Consider the following 18,877-nt stretch of genomic DNA (forward strand, 5'->3'; position numbering starts at 1 on the left):
CCACTAGCTTTCGTGAACAGGGAAATACAGGGGGTGGTTCTCGCTTGGCAGTGTCAAGTTCACTCTCTGGTTAACCTCTTTGGCCTCCTTTTCATGGAGCTTTGTGATTCATTGGCCTTGGTTTTAAGGCCTTGGCCTTTGTTGCTTTAAAAAAAAAAGAGTCGAATGACATAGTGGTTGTATTAGGAATATTAATTGTAAAACTGGAGATAGGTTGATTGGAGAAAGATCCCAGAGGGTTGTTTGTAATGCAGATTTTTTAGAAACAAGAAGTGGAGAATAATGATTAACAACCAGAACTAATCAGTTTTGTGCGTGTGTGCGTGCGCGTGTGTTTAATCCAGTGATAATGACGAAAAGTAGTTATAAAAAGAGGTAGGAATTCAGTGGCTGCACCATTTTCTCGGCTTCTTTCCAAGAGGCTTTATCCTTGGATCTTGGCAAATATGCCTGTTCGTGATATATACTAAGGAACTTTGATACTCAAGCCAAGGGAACAATGATAGGAGGGGTAGGAGTTCAGCTGGGAGGAGAAGAATAAAGAAATGACTGTCACGTGTGACAGTACTCTGATGACAAGTGATAATGCTGCCTGTGACCAAAATCAGAGAAAGCACAGTTTATACTCAGCAGTCTCTAGGCAAATAAATGAGAGCCAGGGAGGGTAGAAAGCGCACGTTGGTCTGCTCTTCTGGCTCATCCTGGCACTGCTTTCAGTCCAGCTGGGAGAAACGACAGGATAGGTGCTACTAGGTCCAAGAGTGAACTTGGGAAGCCAACAGAGGCGAGGCTGGAAAGAGTGTGAAGTGTCACCTTAGAGACGGCAGACAGATCTGGTCTATTTCTATGGCAACCCTGCAAGAGCTTGTATCCTGAGATTCACAGAAATTGTTGTAAGGATCTCCACGTAGATAAGTTGCCTTTTTGGGTATTGTTTGTTTGTTGGTTTCAACACTTCCTGGGGAAGTCGTGCTAATTCCCCACAAGCTAGGGCAAATATGTGTACGTGTGCTGTGCTCCCGAATGAGGCTTTTTAGGACCTACCTCCCAACACGTGGTCATTTCTAGAGAGCGTGGAATCCTAGTCCTTGTACATGTTCATTCCTCATTTGGGGCTTCTTAGCTGAAGGACATGGACAGATGGACAGCTGGTTTAAGTGATTCCCAAGTTAGACAGGCATGTTTCACTGTTGATCACAATTCATTTTAGCTCAAATAAATAGATGAAACACATCTAAAAGCACTGACAATTTATTGTGTGCTGCAAGACTTGAATCATTGCCAAGTATGGGCTCATCCTTCTCCTTGTTATCCAACATATGAAGTTGTTGATGATTTGAGGATCTTTGAGACTTAATCCTTCTTTTTCCAGCGCTCTGTTCCATGACAAGATTTCCCTTTCCTGGAGTCTAGTGATACAGTCCTCCTTCTCACTGTTGAGTCACCTGACATTGAGAACCAAAATAGTGATCAGTAACTTCAGCTCTATTACTGGAAACTTCTAGATCAAACCTGTGCTCTGCTAATACCCATCACTCTTCTGTACTTATTTACCGCCCTGCAGTGGTGAACACTGTTAACCAGCCCCTCTCTATAAAAGCATTGGTGTTCGAACTGGTTTGAAAAGGTTTCATACTGGATGATTCTATGACAGCCTGTAAAAAGCGAAACTATAAACAGAATAGTGGTTGCCAAGTATTTGAGGGAAAGAGAGATTGAATAGGTGTGACATAGGGGATTTTTTAGGGTGGTGAGCTATTCTTTCTCTGACGCTGGAATGATGGATACTTGACACTGAATTTGTGACGACCTATTGAACTTTTCAGCACAAAGAGTGAAGCTTAATGTATACAGATTATACACACATATATGTATTTAGGGAGTCACAGGATCCAAGGATAGAATGCAGATTGTGGCAAAAGAATCTGTTTCAAATATATGAAATAACTTCACTGAAGGGGGTGGAGGATAAGGTGCTAGGTTTATAAAGGAGTGAAGAATGCAACACTCAGGGCTAAAGGAGGTGCATGTAAGCAGTGTACTCTGATAGTTTTCCCCTAGATTAACGATCTGAAACAACTATCGTTGAACAATTAAGTAAGTGAATGGTGGATTGTGGGAGGCAGAGTTCTCACTGTTGAAGTGGAGGGTTATAGTGAAGTAAGAGAAGGCTAGAATGATCCATATGATAATAGAGGTGGACATTTATATGAATTCTTGTTGGGCTTACCATAGACACATTTGCATACAAATAGAAACATTTATAGATGTGTGTATATATACCTTAGGCTTCCCTTGTGGCTCAGCTGGCAAACAAAACGCCTGCAATGCTGGAGACCTGAGTTTGATCCCTGGGTTGGGAAGATCCCCTGGAGAAGGGAAAGGCTACCCACTCCAGTATTCTTGCCTGGAGAATTGCATGGACAGTCTATGGGGTCGCAAAGAGTCAGACATGACTGAGCGACTTAAAAAAAATAATATATATATATATATATATATATACACCTTACTATACTAACTTAGAGTCCTTTGTTCTATCAGTTGAGAGGGCCTAGAAATGACACCCTAGTTAACAGTGAGCACATCCAGTGCTCAGATCTTGGTTTCTAATACCAGTCTCCAGTCAGAGGAACCAGGGCTTCTTGAAGGAATGGCTGATTCTAGGGCTGGAGCAGAAAGTATAGAAGATGAGCCTGAAAATTTTTGTAATGTCAAGAAGTAAGAAAGTGTTTAAAAAAATAAAAAATGACCACAATACTGGGAGTATGCCAGAGGGACACAGGAGCCAACCAAAAGAGCTCCAAATGGCCAACACTGGAACAATCTGAGTAACAAAATAAATACAATAGCATTGGATTATAACCCAAAGTATAAAAATAAACATTCACGAGTTCATACTGATATAAATAAATGATTGAATAAATAAATAAATGGGGAGAAAGACAGATCTCCTGCACAGAGGAATTCCAAATCATTTATGGAAATACTCCACTGACAAGGAAGTGGAACATAACCTCCCACTGTGTTCACCGAGTCACATAGTGACCTCTGCCTGAGGAGAAAGAGGAAAGAAAGAGTGACTTTACAGTGAGGAACTCTGGCAAACACTGCCTCAGCCAGACGATGTCTGTTCACCTCAGCAGAGATGAATCAGGTTGATGAAAATGGCACCTCACCTCTGTGGACTGCCTCCTGAAGACCCATAATGCTAGTGTAGCCATGAGCAAAGCATCACACGAACCCCAAATAGAGGATCAGTCCTCTCCAAGCCAGTCATAAAAAACGAAAGAAGTCTGAGAAGCAATCATAGCCAAGAGGAGCCTGAGGAGACATCACGGACGAATGGAAGGTGGTGTCCTGGATGGCATCCTGGAATCAAAAGGTGATATTAGATGAAAATTAAGGAAATCTGAATAAAGTATGAAGTTTTAGTTAATGCTAATGAATTAGTGTGACTTCATTAGTTGTGACAAGGTACCATACTAATATGTTAATAATAGAGGACAAGGCATATAGGAATTCTCTGTACTATCTTTGCAACTTTCCTATAAATTTAAAACTCTTTCTTATGAGCTGAATTGTGTCCCTCCCCAAACCCTGAGCACATCAGAATAGAACCGTATTTGGAGACCAAAGGTCTTTAAAGAAGGGATTGAATGAAAATTAGGCCGTTAGAGTGGGCCCTTAAATCCAGTATGACTGGTGTCCTTCTAAGATAGGAATCCCCAACCCCTGGGGCGTAGACTGGCAGTGGGCCATGCCCTGTTAGGAACTGGGCTGCACAGGAGGAGGTGAATGGAGGCGAGCAAGCAAAGCTGCTTCTGTATTTGTAGTGGTTCTTCATCACTAGTATTACCACCTGAGCTCCACCTCCACTCAGATCAGCAGTGGCATAACAAATATAATTTGCTGTTGTTATTGTTCAGTCAAGAAGTTGTGTCCAGCTCTTTGTGACCTTGGGGACTACAGCACACCAGACTCCCCTGTCCCTCACTATCTACAGGAGTTTGCTCAAACTCATGTCCATTGAGTCTGTGATGCCATCCCACCAACTCATCTTCTGTCGCCCCCTTCTCCTCCTGCCTTCAATCTTTCTCAGCATCAAGATCTTTTCCAATGAGTCAGTTCTTCACATCAGGTGACCAAAGTATTGGAGCTTCACCTTCAGCATCAGTCTTTCCAATGAATATTCAGGGTTGATTTCCTTTAGGATGGACTGGTTTGATCTCCTTGCTCTCCAAGGGACTCTCAAGAGTCTTCTACAGCACCACAGTTCTTCGGCACTTAGCCTTCCTTATGGTCCATCTCTCATATCCGTACATGACTACTAGAAAAACCATAGCTTTGATGGACCTTTGTTGGCAAAATGATGTCTCTGTTTTTTAATACTTTGTCTAGGTTTGTCATAGCTTTTCTTCCAAGGAGTGTCTTTTAATTTCACAAATCATCCCCAAGCCATACCCCTGACCTGGTCCATGGAAAATGTATCTTCCACAAAACCAGTTCCTGTTGCAAAAAAGTCTGGGGACCACTGTTCTAAGAAAAGGAAGACCCACCACAGTACACATGCTCAAAAGGATGGCCGTATGAAAAGATCACTGTAAGACAGTGGCCTCCTGCTTGCCACAGGAGAGAGCTTTGGAAGAACCCAACTGCTGGCACCTTAATCTTGAACCTTCAGCCTCTAGAATTGAGAAGAGGTACATTTCTGTTGCTTAAGCCACCAGGCTGTGGTATTTTGTCTAAGAGCAGCCCCAGCAAGCTATTAATAACACACTATTCTGAAATAAAAGGTTGCTTTTAAGATGACACTGGCATTCTTTCTGCTCCCAACCAAAGCCCTTTGCCTGGATTATTTTCATGTTCATTCAGATCTCAGCTCAAGGTCACCCACAGAGGAGCCTACTCTGACCACACCATTGCATTACCCTATTTTACTTCCTTGCATGGGGCTTACCACCAACGGCTATTTTTCTCATGTGTTTATTCACTTATCACCAGTCTTCCTGCAATAGAATACGAGGTCCTTGAGAACAGGAACCTCTGCTGTCTCTTGCATAGTTGACTCCTGCCCCCCGAAACCCCAGGACCAGTGCTGGCTACGTAGTAGACACTCAGTGACTATTTGTTGAAAGGATAATGAATCCCCCTGGAGTAGGGGCACTCTTGACGAGAACTACTGATTCACTTCTTTAACTAGACTAAAAGCACCTCTATACATCTTTCTAAGTTTCCGGGATCTAGAGGGTGAGTGGAGTATAAATGCAAGGTGTTTGACTTTCGATATGTTTTCCTGTCTGAGAAGCAGCCTGAATCTGAACAAGGAATGGAGGGCAAGGGATGCTGACTGGTCCAGAGTCCCTCATCAGCCCTCAGAGACTGGGACAAAATCAAGTCAAAATAAGACAGTGGTAACAGCCAAGGGAGATGTGTATGTGGGCAGGGGAGAGAGAGTCTCAAAGGGAGTAGAATGGAGGGGCACATCTAATGCTAAGGGCAGGCCTACTCTTTATCAGCTATGCGCAGATGTGTCGAAAGGCAAAGAAGCCCTTCAAGATGAGTGCTTCTTTATGTGCTAGCATAAAGAGACTGGCAGGAACTACAGCCCTCAGCCCAAAGCTGGGTCGTGAGGGAAACTGAATGGGTGGGCAACCATCTGCCAGAAACTCTGTGCCAGGCCCACCAAGCAGGAAGCAGGATGGTCCAGGGAAACCAAGCTCAAGGCCCAGTCATGTCCCACTCTTTGCGACCCTATGGACTGTAGCCCGCCAGGCTCCTCTGTCCTTGGGATTCTCCAGGCAAGACTACTGGAGTGGGTTGCTGTGCCCTCCTCCAGGGGATCTTCCCAATCAAGGATGGAACTTGCAACTTTCATGTCTCTTGCATTGGCAGATGGGTTCTTTACCACTAGCGCCACCTAGGAAGTGAACACAAGGAGAACACTCAAAGGAGGGAGCTATGAGCCAGACAAGGCTCCATTCACTTATAGCACATTGAAGCGAAAGCCAACTTAGGCTAAAATGTTTTAAGATTTTGTTTACTGGCTCTGTGATCTTACCATCATTCTAATCCTTAGTTCTTTCACCTTTGAAATGAGAGTAAAAACACCCATGTTCCAGGGTTGTTGAAAGGTTTGGGGCTGCTATAGGAGTGACTCTAGCATGGGGCCAGACACATACAAGATGCCTGATAAACAGGGGCCGCTGTTTGACTGATGTTTGACTGATACCACACAGGAAGGGTCGTGGCTTTTGTTCCTGTCAGTTTGTCTAAAAGTAACTAGTCATGAAGCCCTTGGAAAGTGAAAGAGGAATGTGTCTTTGTTTCAGTGTCATCTGGAGATGGAGAAGTCACCGGTCTGCTTCCTATTCTATAGCTCTGTGGGTGAAGGCCAGGTGGTGGTGGCTGCAGAGGGGCAGGGGGGCCCGCCAGGGCTTGGGAGGAGGTCGTCTGTGGAGGCACCGGAGCCACCAAGGACAGGGGGCGTGGAGAGGCAGGGAGGACCCTGGCTCTTAGACAGCCACCCAGGGCCGAGCTGGGAGACCTGGGAGGGGGAGAGTGTTGCAGGCGCTCAGGGTGCTTGTGGGGTCTCTCCTGTCTTAGGATGTGGCTGGTCCCGGAAGTCATGGCAAGCATCTGGAGGGGGTGGCGAGGGCCAGTTGCCCCTGATCCAGGAAGAATAAGAGCAGAGAGGCCACCATCCTAGGCTGCTGGGTTTGAAAGTGTTCCCAGACCTTCATGTTTTGGTAGAACTTTCCCTTCAGAGACGAGTGGTGCTTGAGAGGCTGCCCTTGACATCTGTTGGGTTTGTTCTGTGCCCAGGTTAACAAGCGCCCTCGAGACATCCTAGCTGATGCTGGCTGGGCCTGGGGAGAGGTCCGCAGTCAGAATGGCGCTCATCCTCCTCTGCTTGGATGTCTCGCTGCTCCTGGGGGTGGAGAGCCTGGCATGCCTTGAGGCTTGGGCTTCCCAGGTGGTACTAGTGGTAAAGAACCCGCCTGCCAATGCAGGAACCATAAGAGATGTGGGTTCGATTCCTGAGTTGGTATGACCCCCTGGAGGACATGGCAACCCACTCCGGTATTCTTGCCTGGAGAATCCCATGGACAGAGGAGCCTGGCGGGCTGTAGTCTATAGGGTCGCAAAGAGTTAGACAGGACTGAAGCAACTTAGCCTGCACGCAGGAGCTCATTGCCTTTGAAGTTGGTGTCAGAGGTGGACTTTGGCCCTAGGATTTTCTTGTAACCTCCTGGGGTTCCACTGTTCCCATCTGCTTCTCAGGTAAGTAGGAGGAGCACAGACCTGGGGAATGAGATGAATTCCAGTCCCGACAGTAAACCATGAGCGGGGAAGCACGTGCCCCGAGCTTCACTGGGCATCACCCCCATCACCATCTCCCACCCCCATGGGTAAGATGAGAGAGTTCGCTTGATAAACTCTTAAGGGCTCTTCACTTTATCTGTTTCCCGATTGTGTGATGATACGTTTCTCTGAATTTCTGTGTAAGAACAGAAGGAAGCACAGAATATCCTTTTAATGCTTATCTGGAGATTTAATCTAAATGTTCCTAATTAGCATTACCAATAGGAACCGAATGTTCCAAAGCAGAGCTGGACTGCATTTTTAAACAATGCAAGTTGAGGGTTTTGGCTTTTCTGCTTAATCTTATGTGAAAGATACACTTAGACTAAAAAAGCTATTCAGTTCAGTTCAGTTCAGTCGCTCAGTCGTGTCCGACTCTCCGCGACCCCATGAATCACAGCACGCCAGGCCTCCCTGTCCATCACCAACTCCTGGAGTACACTCAAACTCACGTCCACAGAGTCGGTGATGCCATCCAGCCATCTCATTCTCCGTTGTCCCCTTCTCCTCCCGCCCCCAACCTTTCCCAGCATCAGAGTCTTTTCCAGTGAGTCAACTCGTCGCATGAGGTGGCCAAAGTATTGCAGCTTCAGCTTTAGCATCAGTCCCTCCAATGAACATCCAGGATTGATCTCCTCTAGAATGGACTGGTTGGATCTCCTTGCAGTATAAGGGACTCTCAAGAGTCTTCTCCAACACCACAGTTCAAAAGCATCGATTCTTCGGCAATCAGCTTTCTTCACAGTCCAACTCTCACATCCATACATGACCACGGGAAAAAACATTGCCTTGACTAGACGGACCTTGGTTGGCAAAGTAATGTCTCTGCTTTTTAAAATACTATCAAGGTTGGTCATAACTTTCCTTCCAAGGAGCAAGCGTCTTTTAATTTCATGGCTGCAATCAGCATCCGCAGTGATTTTGGAGCCCAATCTCTCTCAGAGATGATTTGTTGTTGTTCTTGTTGTTTAGTTGCTAAGTTGTGTCCAACTCTTTGAGACCCCCAAGGACTGTAGCCCCCCAGGGTCCTCTGTCTATGGGATTCTCCAGGCAAGAATACTGGGGTGGGTTGCCACTTCCTTCTCCAAGGGGTATTCCCAATCCAGGGATCAAAGAGATGTATCTCTTGCATTTCCTGCACTGGCAGGCAGATTCTTTACCATGAACCATGAGGGAAGCCCCTAGATTTAGGACAGGGTTTTTCACCTTCAACACTGTTGACATTTGGGGGTCAGATAACTCTTTGCTGTGGGGGATCTCCTGTGTATTTGTAGCTTCTTTGGACTCTTGTCTTCTGGATGCAAGTAGCTCCCCCCAGCATCCCACAGCTGCAACAACTAACATGTCTTTAAACATTGCCAACTGTGGCCAAAATCACCCCCAGATGAGAACCACTGACTGAGGACTGATTTGTGGTGTGTGTTTAAAAGGCAGGAAGATAAATATAGACACAAACTTAATTATGCAAATACGTCTGGGAAAAAATACTGAATTTCTAAAGAGGTAATAGTAAAGTCTGAGTTAGCAGAAGTGTAGGGCTTTGGTGTATAGCTCCTTTCCTACATAGATACCGTCTGTATATACCTTCTCAACTGCACTTGAGAAATCATTTTAAGAGAGCCACCCCAATTTTTTCTCTTCTAAAGATATCACATATGATTCCAAATAATATTAGATGACTGAATGTTAATATACCATGGTTTAATAATTTCTTACAGAAGGTATGAATAAGACATCAACTTCACATAGATGGTGTTTTCTTGCTGTGAGTCCAGTCAGATCCTCCCACCTGCACAGGCTGGTAATGGCTATGTCACAAACCCTCTTGCTTTTTCCAGTTCCAGTATGTTTAATTACACCAGAGCCGATGTTTGAAAGATTTATTATCATCCACATCGATTATGATTTTATGGGAGGAGAAAACACAATAAAGAGAGGAGGAAAACCCCGGAAGAACCAGCTCTGTCTTTCCTGCTTTATATTTTGTATTCCTGAAAGCTGATAGGGAAGAAATTGTGGAATGTGGGGTGAGGTTTGCCTTGTCATTCAGGCTGAAGTTGCCTTAAAAGGAAAACGTGGCATGCTGTATATATTTTCCCTTCCTTCTCTTTTACTTTCCTTTCAGTCATTCTCAGAATTCAGAGAGAATGTAAGCAGGAAGAAAATTGCCATCAATTATTTTGAGAAACGACTGGAGTTAAATCCAGCTGATAGTTGTTTGTACAACTATGCCCCATTTTATTTTCAGTGCGTTTCCAGTTCCTCTTTTGCCCTTGGACATTCTCCAAACTCCCATGGTGAATATCTTTCCTTTAATCCACTCCTGGATGTTGAATTCATGAACAGTCCCTTTTGGTTATGATCCGATCCCTCAAAGTCAGCCCTTTCACTCTTCCCATGGCCCTTCTTTTTTTTTAAAGGAAGTAATTGTTTTATTTCGTTAGTTTTGGCTGCACTGAGTCTTCGTTGCTTTGCTCGGGCTACTCTCTAGTTGCGGGGCACGGGCTTCTCATTGCGGTGGCATCTCTTCTTGCAGAGCACAGGCTCCAGGCATCCCGGCGTCGGTAGCTGCGGCATATGGGCTCAGTAGTTGTGGCTCTCAGACTGAGTTTATCCATAGCATGTGGAGTCTTCCTGGACCAGGGATCGAACTAGTGGCCCTTGCACTGGCAGATGAATTCTTACCAGGCTGCACCACCAGGGAAGCCCCCCGTGGCTCTTCTGTAGTTCCTGCTTTCATAACTTCACCCTCCCACCATGATAATAACCTCATAAAACCTACCTCCCCCACCTTGCAGTTCAACCTGTGAGATTCATTGGCCTCACACGTTTTGCTTGTTTTTGTGCATTTATCCATGCAGGTCCCATTTGGGGCCAGACATTGTTCTAGACTCTGGAAATGCAGCCGTGAGTAAAGCAGACAAAAATCCCTGCCCTCATGGAGTTTACTTCCACTCAGGGCAAGCAGGGAGGGTTGCATATGGAGACAGACATTTATGAAATGAATAAATGATAGCATGTGATAGAATATGATAGATGCTATGGAAAAACAAAGTGGGAAGGGTAACAGGGAGTGTGTGTCTGTGTGCATGTGTGAGAGTGACTATGTGTATGTTTGTGTATATGGAAAGAGTGGGCTTGGTTTAAAATGCAAGGGACTTCTCTGGTAGTCCAGTGGTTAAGACTTTGCCTTCCAATGAAGGGGGTGGCAGTCCAATCCCTGGTTGGGGAGCTCGAGATCCCACATGCCTCGTGGTGAGAAAACCAAAACATAAAACAGAAACAATATTGTCACGAATTCAATGAAAGATGTGATAGGAAAGGCTTCACTGAGAAAAATGACTTTTAGGCAAATACGTGAACAGGTAGCCCAACATGTAGATACCCAGGGATAGGGCTTTCCAGGCAGAAGGAAGGCATGTGTAAGAGCTCAAAACATGTTAGGTGTTTGAGGAAAGGTCTGAGAAGGCTGGTGTAGAGGAGAAGTAGGAGGTATGGTGAGAGAGTTCACAGCATTGGGGAAAAACAGATGATGCAACGCCTTGTGGATCACTGCAGGGACTTCAGCCTTTATCTAGCGAGATGGGTTGCTGGATAATCTGAGAAGTATAGTGTGTTCTGTGTGTGTGTGTGTATGTGTCAGTCGCTCAGTTGTCTCTGACTCTTTGCAACCCCATGGACTGTAGCCCACCAGGCTCCTCTGTCCATGGGATTTCCCAGGCAAGAATACTGGTAAGAAAGATAGTGCCAAGTAGTGTCTCATTCTTGTGATCCCGTGAACTCTGTCCTTGGAATTCTCCAGGCAAGAATACTGGAGTGGGCTGCCATTTCCTTCTGCAAAGAATACTGGAGTGAGTTGCTATTTCTTCCTCCAGGGGATCCTCCAGACCCAGGGATCAAACTCTGTCTCTTGTGTCTCCTGCCTTTGCAGGCAGTTTCTTTACTACTAGTGCCACCTGGATCAGGAGACAGTGTGCTCTGACTTATAGGTTAATAGCATCATGTCATCAAGTCAGTACTTGCCCTGCTTAAATTTAGCACTTGAAGGCATATAATCCCATTATCCACAAACTCCTCAATCTCTTGGCCCCTATTCACAAATTGTCCCACTCATCCTGAAAAAGCCCTCTGCACTCTCAGTAAAAAGAATGATTCCCACCTTCTTCAAAAGTCTACTCATCCTTCAAGTCCAAGCTGAAGTTTCTGCTTTCCCAAAAAACATTTGCACCCCAAAATTGATCTCTCTTTGCTCTTTCTTCCTGTGGTACTTGATCATTTGTGTGCATCTGGACTTGATCGTTTACTATCTTGCCCTATTTTCAAAGCAGGTAGATAGGTATTATACCAAAAGGTCTAAGGAACTTAAGACCAGGAAGGGCCTTCGGAATCCTCTGTTCTGACTCCTTCATCTTGCAAATGAGGAAACTGAGGCTCAGCAAAGTTTAGGACATTTCTCAGATTCACTTAACTGGTGGTTAATGTGTAGGAAGCAGCCTTTTGGAATGGCATTATACGCTCATTAGTGAATGACACCATGCTATGCACTTCTCCAAAGTCCCCTGTGAAAGTGAAAGTGAAATCGCTCAGTCGTGTCCAACTCTTTGCGACCCTATGGACTGTAGCCTACCAGGCTCCTCCGTCCGTGGGATTCTCCCGGCAAGAGTACTGGAGTGGGTTGCCGTTTCCTCCTCTAGGAGATCTTCCCAACCCAGGGATTGAACCCGTATCTCCCACATTGCAGGCAGACACTTTACCATCTGAGCCACCAGGGAAGCTCTATAATAGTAGCTAATATAGTACTTATATAACAGATGCTTATTAAGTTAAAGTCAATATAAAAGTAAATTGATTTTTTGTTTGTTTTTAAAGGACCAATATAGCCCACTAATTCATCAACCACATCTTGAACTCACAGACATTCTGATGCAGAAAGCCATGTAAAATGCTTGTGTATTTTCATCTGTGGATTTTAGGGATTTGCTTGTGAATGTAGTTAGATGAAAGAATGAAAAATGTTGCCTTTCTTGTAGGTATTTGTTCTGATGAAATGGTATCATCCCTACTTTGTTCAGCTATTTTCAATATTTGAATAAGATTTATCAAAGCAATTGGGATTAAAAATGAATTTTTAAAAAATCACTCTTTATCCAAAAGGGAAAGACCAATCATGACTGAGTCCCATCCACTGAGCTATTTCTTTGGATAATTATTGGTTTTGATAGCAGACATGAACTTTCAGTGTGTATAGATGTTGATCTATTAGGCAATTTCAGGAGACCTTGTTCATCCTGTCACCCAGAGATGTCCTTGTGAAGCACAGAGTTTCCTTGAAAATATACCTCCATGTGAGTGCAATGCTAGGACCCTGTTTCAATAATAAGTGCACAACCAAATGAAGTGGTTTCCAGGAGTCTGTTGTCCCAAACATAGACTGGTTACACTTAACCTTACACACCCGCCCAAACAAATCAATAATGATTTCCCAGTGTTGCAGTCTTTGCCAATATGTTTAGCAGTGTTTTGAGTTTGACCTGCATATGACCAAAACAAATGACAGAAGTATGGAAAGTGAATTCAGTTGCTGTTCATGCCCAGTGGCCAAAGCAAAGCTCCTGAGGTTTGAAATAACGTGCGGAGAAATCCTTCTGGTTTTGGAGAACTCTTTTAAAGCCTGGTATTCTAGTATTAGTGATCCATGGTTCGACGTTATGACTTGGTCAGTTAACTGAGCTGACCGTATCATGATGACAGTAATGCTGCTGCTGCTGCTAAGTCGCTTCAGTCGTGTCCAGCTCTGTGCGACCCCATAGACGGCAGCCCACCAGGCTCCCCCATCCCTGGGATTCTCCAGGCAAGAATAGTGGAGTAGGTTGCCATTTCCTTCTCCAATGCAGGAAAGTGAAAAGTGAAAGTGAAGTCGTTCATTCGTGTCCGATTCTTTGCGACCCCATGGACTGCAGCCTACCAGGCTCCTCCATCCATGGGATTTTCCAGGCAAGAGTACTGGAGTGGGGTGGACAGTCATGCTAAGAAGGAGGAAATTCTTGATTGAGCCAAGTAGCTTCATTTATGGCTAGACTCTTAACTTGTCATCTAATAATTAATATCAGTGGTCAAAAATCCAAGATAAAATATAAATGGTATGATCAAAACAAATGACAGAAGTATGGAAATTGTCTTACAGTCTCACTGGAGGAGAATCCAGATATATTGGGTTGGCCTAAAAGTTTGTTTGGGGTTTCCATAACATCTTATGGAAAATCCAAACATTTTAGCCAACTCAATATATTCATTTGAGAGACAAAATGAAATTCCTGGCATTTTGTGCATATTCTAGGGAAAATATTCTTTGTGGTCTTGCCCTGTATGTTTATGTATCTGTATCTATAGTTCTTTAAATACTCTAATTGAACATTGTTCCTTTAGAATTGTCAAAAGCTTCATACATTTATCTTTAGCCTCAGGATACAGACAATTCCTCTTAGGAAATTTTCTTCAGAGTTCATATTTGTTTCCATTTTTGAAATTGAGATATCATTTACATAAAATAAAATTCATGACTTTTTTAGGGTACATTTCTATGAGTTTAGATAATGCATATATTTGTGTAACTACCTCCATAATGATGATACAGAACATTTCCATCTCTCCCCAAAGTTCTCTCATTTTAGTACATTTGTGACTCTTATTTTTTTTGGTGGCTTTACTTTAGTAGATTAGACTTTTGTAGGAACTGAAAAGTGTAAGGCACTAAATCCAGTGGCTGAGAGTTAGGAGATCACATGGAGTGATTTGACTTTGAGTCAGAAACAAGATGTGACTATAGAATCGTGGCATCTGCTTTCTGATGAGGCTTGTAAACTGGTTCTGACAGTCACTTCAGAGATGAACTCCAAAGACATTTTGAGCAATGGATTGCATCTATTTTGTCATAAACGCTGGTGTTGTCTCCCAGTGTGGCTGCTACTATAAAGGATAATGCTTGTTTGGTTCCTTAATAGACCCCTGGTATTTACAGACTGAACATTTTGTATATTTTAAAGAACCCAAAAGATCTGAGAGAGGAAGAAATTTGTAATTCTGCAAGGCACAGGTTTGAGTCTCAACTCTCTGAGCTGGATGGGTACAAGAGTAAGTGGGTTCCCTAGTGAGTGAGCCCACTGCAAATCACCCCTGTTGCACAAAACTGACCGTTGTAAGGATGTCTTCTGAGTCTGAAGGAGGTAATTTTCATAGAGTGATAGAAACATGGTGTCTTTATGAGAAATGACTCCCCAAAGAAAGTTAAATGTAGTAATGGATATGGAAATGGAGAAGGCTAAGAAAGCAATTTTTCTTAACCAGTAAAATGGAAGCGTGGATGGCCATTAATGAAGTTATCATATGGAAGTAAAAAAATTTTAATAGTCTCAGAAACAACTGGGCTAATGCAAAAAAATAACTCCTTAAAAGAGAAACAATTCAATAGGGATTGAAGAGATCCCTTACGTTTTTGGCCATGTTTATATTACCGTGAAGCACAAAGCAAATGATATTATTGTATTTCTGAATTTGGGGATTCGTGAAGATCGAGGGTTTCTTCTGCAGGCTCTGTTGTGTAATTTAGATACCAGCATCATTGTCGTTGCTGTTTAGTCACTACCTCACGTCTGACTCTTTTGTGGCCCCGTGGCCTATAGCCCACCAGGCTCCTCTGTCCATGGGATTTCCCAGGGAAAAAGACTGAAGTGAGTTGTTGTTTCCTTCCCTAGGGGATTTTCTGGACCCAGGGGTTGAATCTGAGTCTTCCTACATTGGCAGGCAGGTTCTTTACTACTGAGCCACCAGGGCAACCCACCAGCATCATTAAACATGGTTGTATCTCGTGTGTCCAAGAATAGGGGGTAAGTTGACATTTGAAATAGAATCTGTTACCCTAGGGATGAAGAGAGTCCTTTGGGTACTTTTGGTAGATTAGTGTATCAATACAGTCATTGGATTGGCAGTTGATCAACAGAGACCCAGTAGGCTGGTGGCGAGTCGGATCTACAGTGCCATTTAATCCACCCAGAGGGTGTGGTGGGGAGTGTTCATAACTGGGAGGGTTCATTCAAAGGGAGTGGAGGCTGGTGGCAGCCCTTCTGAGGGCTAGAGAGGAAAACAGATATGAAGAGATGCAAACTAACCCCAAGGTCCTTAACACATAGATACAGAGTCTAAGGCTGCCTTAGCATCAGTGTGACAGTCTCTAATGACTAGTATAAACCCAAGATAGAGATTCTTATTTTCTCAGTGATCATGGGACATTCCATGTCTTTATCTGGAAACTGGAAATTGCAGAGTAATTTAGATGTTTGACTGCCTACAACGCACATGGTCCCCTTCTGCTGCTGCTAAGTCTAGGCCTCTAGAAATTGAGTGAAAAGGCACAGATTCTGCTCATAAGGCAGTTGTGATGGTGAGCAGACAGCCATGAAAGTGAACCACAAGAATTCCATTCAAGTTGCTGTAATGAAGACAGGTACCAGGCACAATTAGAACCCAGGAGAACCAGCCCGTAAAACCGTCTCAGTTTTTATCCTGTTCCGTGGAGAGTATCTGTTCAGTTCAGTTGCTCAGTCGTGTCCGACTCTTTGCAACCCGGTAAACCGCAGCACGCTAGGCCTCCCTGTCCATCACCAACTCCCAGAGCTTACCCAAACTCACGTCCATTGCGTCAGTGATGCCATCCAGCCATCTCATTCTCTGTTGTCCCCTTTTCCTCCCACCTTCAATCTTTCCCAGCATCAGGGTCTTTTCCAATGAGTCAGTTCTTCGCATCATGTGGTCAATGTGTTGGAGTTTCAGCTTCAGCATCAGTCCTTCCAATGAATATTCAGGACTTACTCTGTGTGAATTACACTCAATAAGCCTGACTTAAAGTAAAACGGAAAAAGAGACTGTCTCAGGATACTTAGCATCACCTATACCATGATAGACCTTTTCCCTGCATTCAGAGAAAAAAATTATACTAAGACCCTGAGCAGTTAAATGACTTTGCTCGTCATCTGTCATCTAAACTCCTTAGGCATCTTCCTAACCTCCCTCTGCTTCCTAATCTCTTGATTCTCTCATCCATTCTTAAAACCATTGCTCCATTTTGCTCTTCGAACTCTGAGGGGAACCTTATTGCCTACAGAGTGAGTCCAGAGTCCCTCCCATATCTCAGAGCCACTGTCTCCTTTCCTCCTACTGCATTCCTCCACAAACTAGGGTTCAGTACCCTGCCCTCTCTCCAGCCTTAGCTTCATGTGGCCAGCATTTCCTGCTTCCAGCTTTTGCTCTTGTTCCTTCTTGCCCAGTTTCTTTCCACCTGTCAAAATCAATGAATGCCTTCAAAGCTCAGCTCAAATGCTACCTGGTCCCTCAAGCCTGCTCTGATTCTCCCAATTCAATTATTGATTGTGTGCATCTCCAATGCCCATTTGCAGACCACTCCTGTGACTATGGTTTCATTCTGCTTTGATTATGCTTAATGTTTATTGTTCTAGCTCTTTCCCTAAATTCTAAATCCCTGAAAGACTTAGGCTGGGACTGCATCCCTCATTATCCATTTACCTTGGAGCCCAGAGTTAATAAAGAAACCTTCACCCATCACTGTTGATTATTGCCCACAGTCAGATGTTAGCAGAAGATCCATTCTAAAAACCTGGTTCTTCTGATCTATATCAAGATTTTAGGAACTCCAAGACGTTTACCTAGCATATATCCAATCCATCAGTGGCTTCATCTTGCAGAAACTTGTTTGTGACTCCGTGGTGCACAATTGCCCGTGTTGTCATGGCTCCCGACATTTCCGGGGGCAGTCAGGTTGAAGGGTAGTCAGGATGGATGTGTTTCTGTTGAGTGTAATTTCCCTGTCTACAGTACACCCTATGAATATTTGAAGGGGAGCCTGGAAGCTGTTTCCTGTGAGGGCAGTTAAGTTGAAATGCAAGAAGTAAAGATTAAGGAATATTAACATAAAATCTGTATTGTGAATTCTTTTACATAAATATGTTACCATTGTAGGGAGAAGTGGTGTCAGGGAGCTTTTCAGATGTCTACATTTTAATACCCAAGTGAAAAGTTTGTTATAAATTATGAAATGTGGAAATTCTTCATCCTTATAAAGGTCCTTGACTAAAGAATGTGCTGAAAGGAGATACTGTGTGTGTGTGTGTGTGGTTCATTTTCCAAGTATAATTTTCTGATGCAAGAATGTGTGGCAGCAAAAGGAAGCAGAGGTGAAGTGAGAAGTGACTGCATCCACCTCTCATCTGTCTATCTGAACTGTGTTATAAGTCAAGTCAGTCCATTATCATCATCGTACTGGGGGGGTCTGGAAGCAGGAAGGGGGTTGCAGCCATCCCCCCTTACACTCTGCAGGCTCCTTGCTCTGCAGGTCAGGGAAGGATTCCAGTCATTAGCATGTTATCATGATCCATGCTGTGGGTTCACGGAGCTTTCACCTGAGGATTCCCTTGTACTGACCGGCTGGCCCTTCTCCCTTCACCTCCCTGCTCACCTGGGCTCGAGCCACCCAACATCCTTTACCTGTTTCTCTTGCCCAAGTTGGCCGTCTGGTCTGGTTTAGAGTCACATGTCTGAACACTTCTGGACAAGTCTTGGCCACACACCGGTTGTCTTGCTTTCCCAGAATAGGAAAATGCTAGTAGATGAAAACATGGGCAGCTTCCTCATTCTCCACTCTTCAGCAGGAGGGCTTTGCTTTCTGTAATCCCCACAGCCACTAAATATTTGAAAATGAAGGCATTTAAAAAGTCCTCATTGCTGAAAGAAGTTCCTAGGCCAACCTCAGCAGGTCTTTTTGAGTCTTAGTATCTCCATCTGTGAAATGGGGGGTAATAAAACCCACTTCATAGGGAATTTCTGAGGATTAAGCAAGTCAATGTAGATATAGCACTTAGAAGAATGTCTAATAAGAGTGTCTGATAAGCTCTATGTAAGTATCAAGCTATGGTTGCTGTAAGAATGGTTTTGCCTGCTGCTCAAGAATTCAGTTTATGCTAGTTGGAATGAACTTGTCAAGAGGGATCAGCAGCCTTCTTGACTGGAGGAGAAACTGAGGCGCTGAGAAAAAGTAGCCAGGTTATGGAAGTCAGATTAAGTTTGTATCGCCTGACTTAAAATGCATATAAACTCAGCTTGAACCTCTGCCCACCCTCTGTATATTCTTAAGGAAACATAGACACACTAATGTGAACCTAAAATCAGAGGGAGCTGGGGGAGCGGTGTGTCTGCTGGGGTGTCTGTTGGGAAAGAGGAGTTGAATTTAGATGAGAGCATAGCAAGGAAACAAATAGAGCAATGAACTCTGAATGCAGTTCAAGGCCGGCCACGACGCAGGGAGGCTCCATTCCCCTTTGCCCAGGTGTTTGAAAGCATCATCGCCACGCCTTTGCCAACCGGAATCCAGTCCTGCACACACTGTGATTTTGCGATTTGCTTGCATTTGTGTTTTGCTAAAAGCTTTCACTTTTCAGTGCCCTCCAGA

The 18,877-nt window shown here is 44.1% G+C and overlaps 1 protein-coding gene across 3 annotated transcripts in view; it reads left to right on the plus strand.

The window, feature by feature from the left end:
- Window positions 1-18,877, plus strand: part of MAML3 (mastermind like transcriptional coactivator 3) — a 466,711-nt gene that overhangs the window by 179,170 nt on the left and 268,664 nt on the right. Inside the window, exon 1 of one of the 3 annotated variants that reach the window (XM_088828019.1) lies at window positions 2,595-3,382. The exons of the other annotated variants lie outside the window; for them this stretch is intronic. Coding sequence (XP_088684145.1) covers window positions 3,362-3,382 — 21 coding nt within the window. The 5' untranslated portion in view covers window positions 2,595-3,361. Of the gene's footprint in view, window positions 1-2,594; window positions 3,383-18,877 lie in introns of those variants that run through there. 3 annotated transcript variants of the gene reach the window in all.

The sequence above is a fragment of the Moschus berezovskii genome, chromosome 19, assembly GCF_049115385.1.
Source record: "Moschus berezovskii isolate FMDL1 chromosome 19, NW_MosBer_1.0, whole genome shotgun sequence".
Taxonomy (NCBI): domain Eukaryota; kingdom Metazoa; phylum Chordata; class Mammalia; order Artiodactyla; family Moschidae; genus Moschus; species Moschus berezovskii.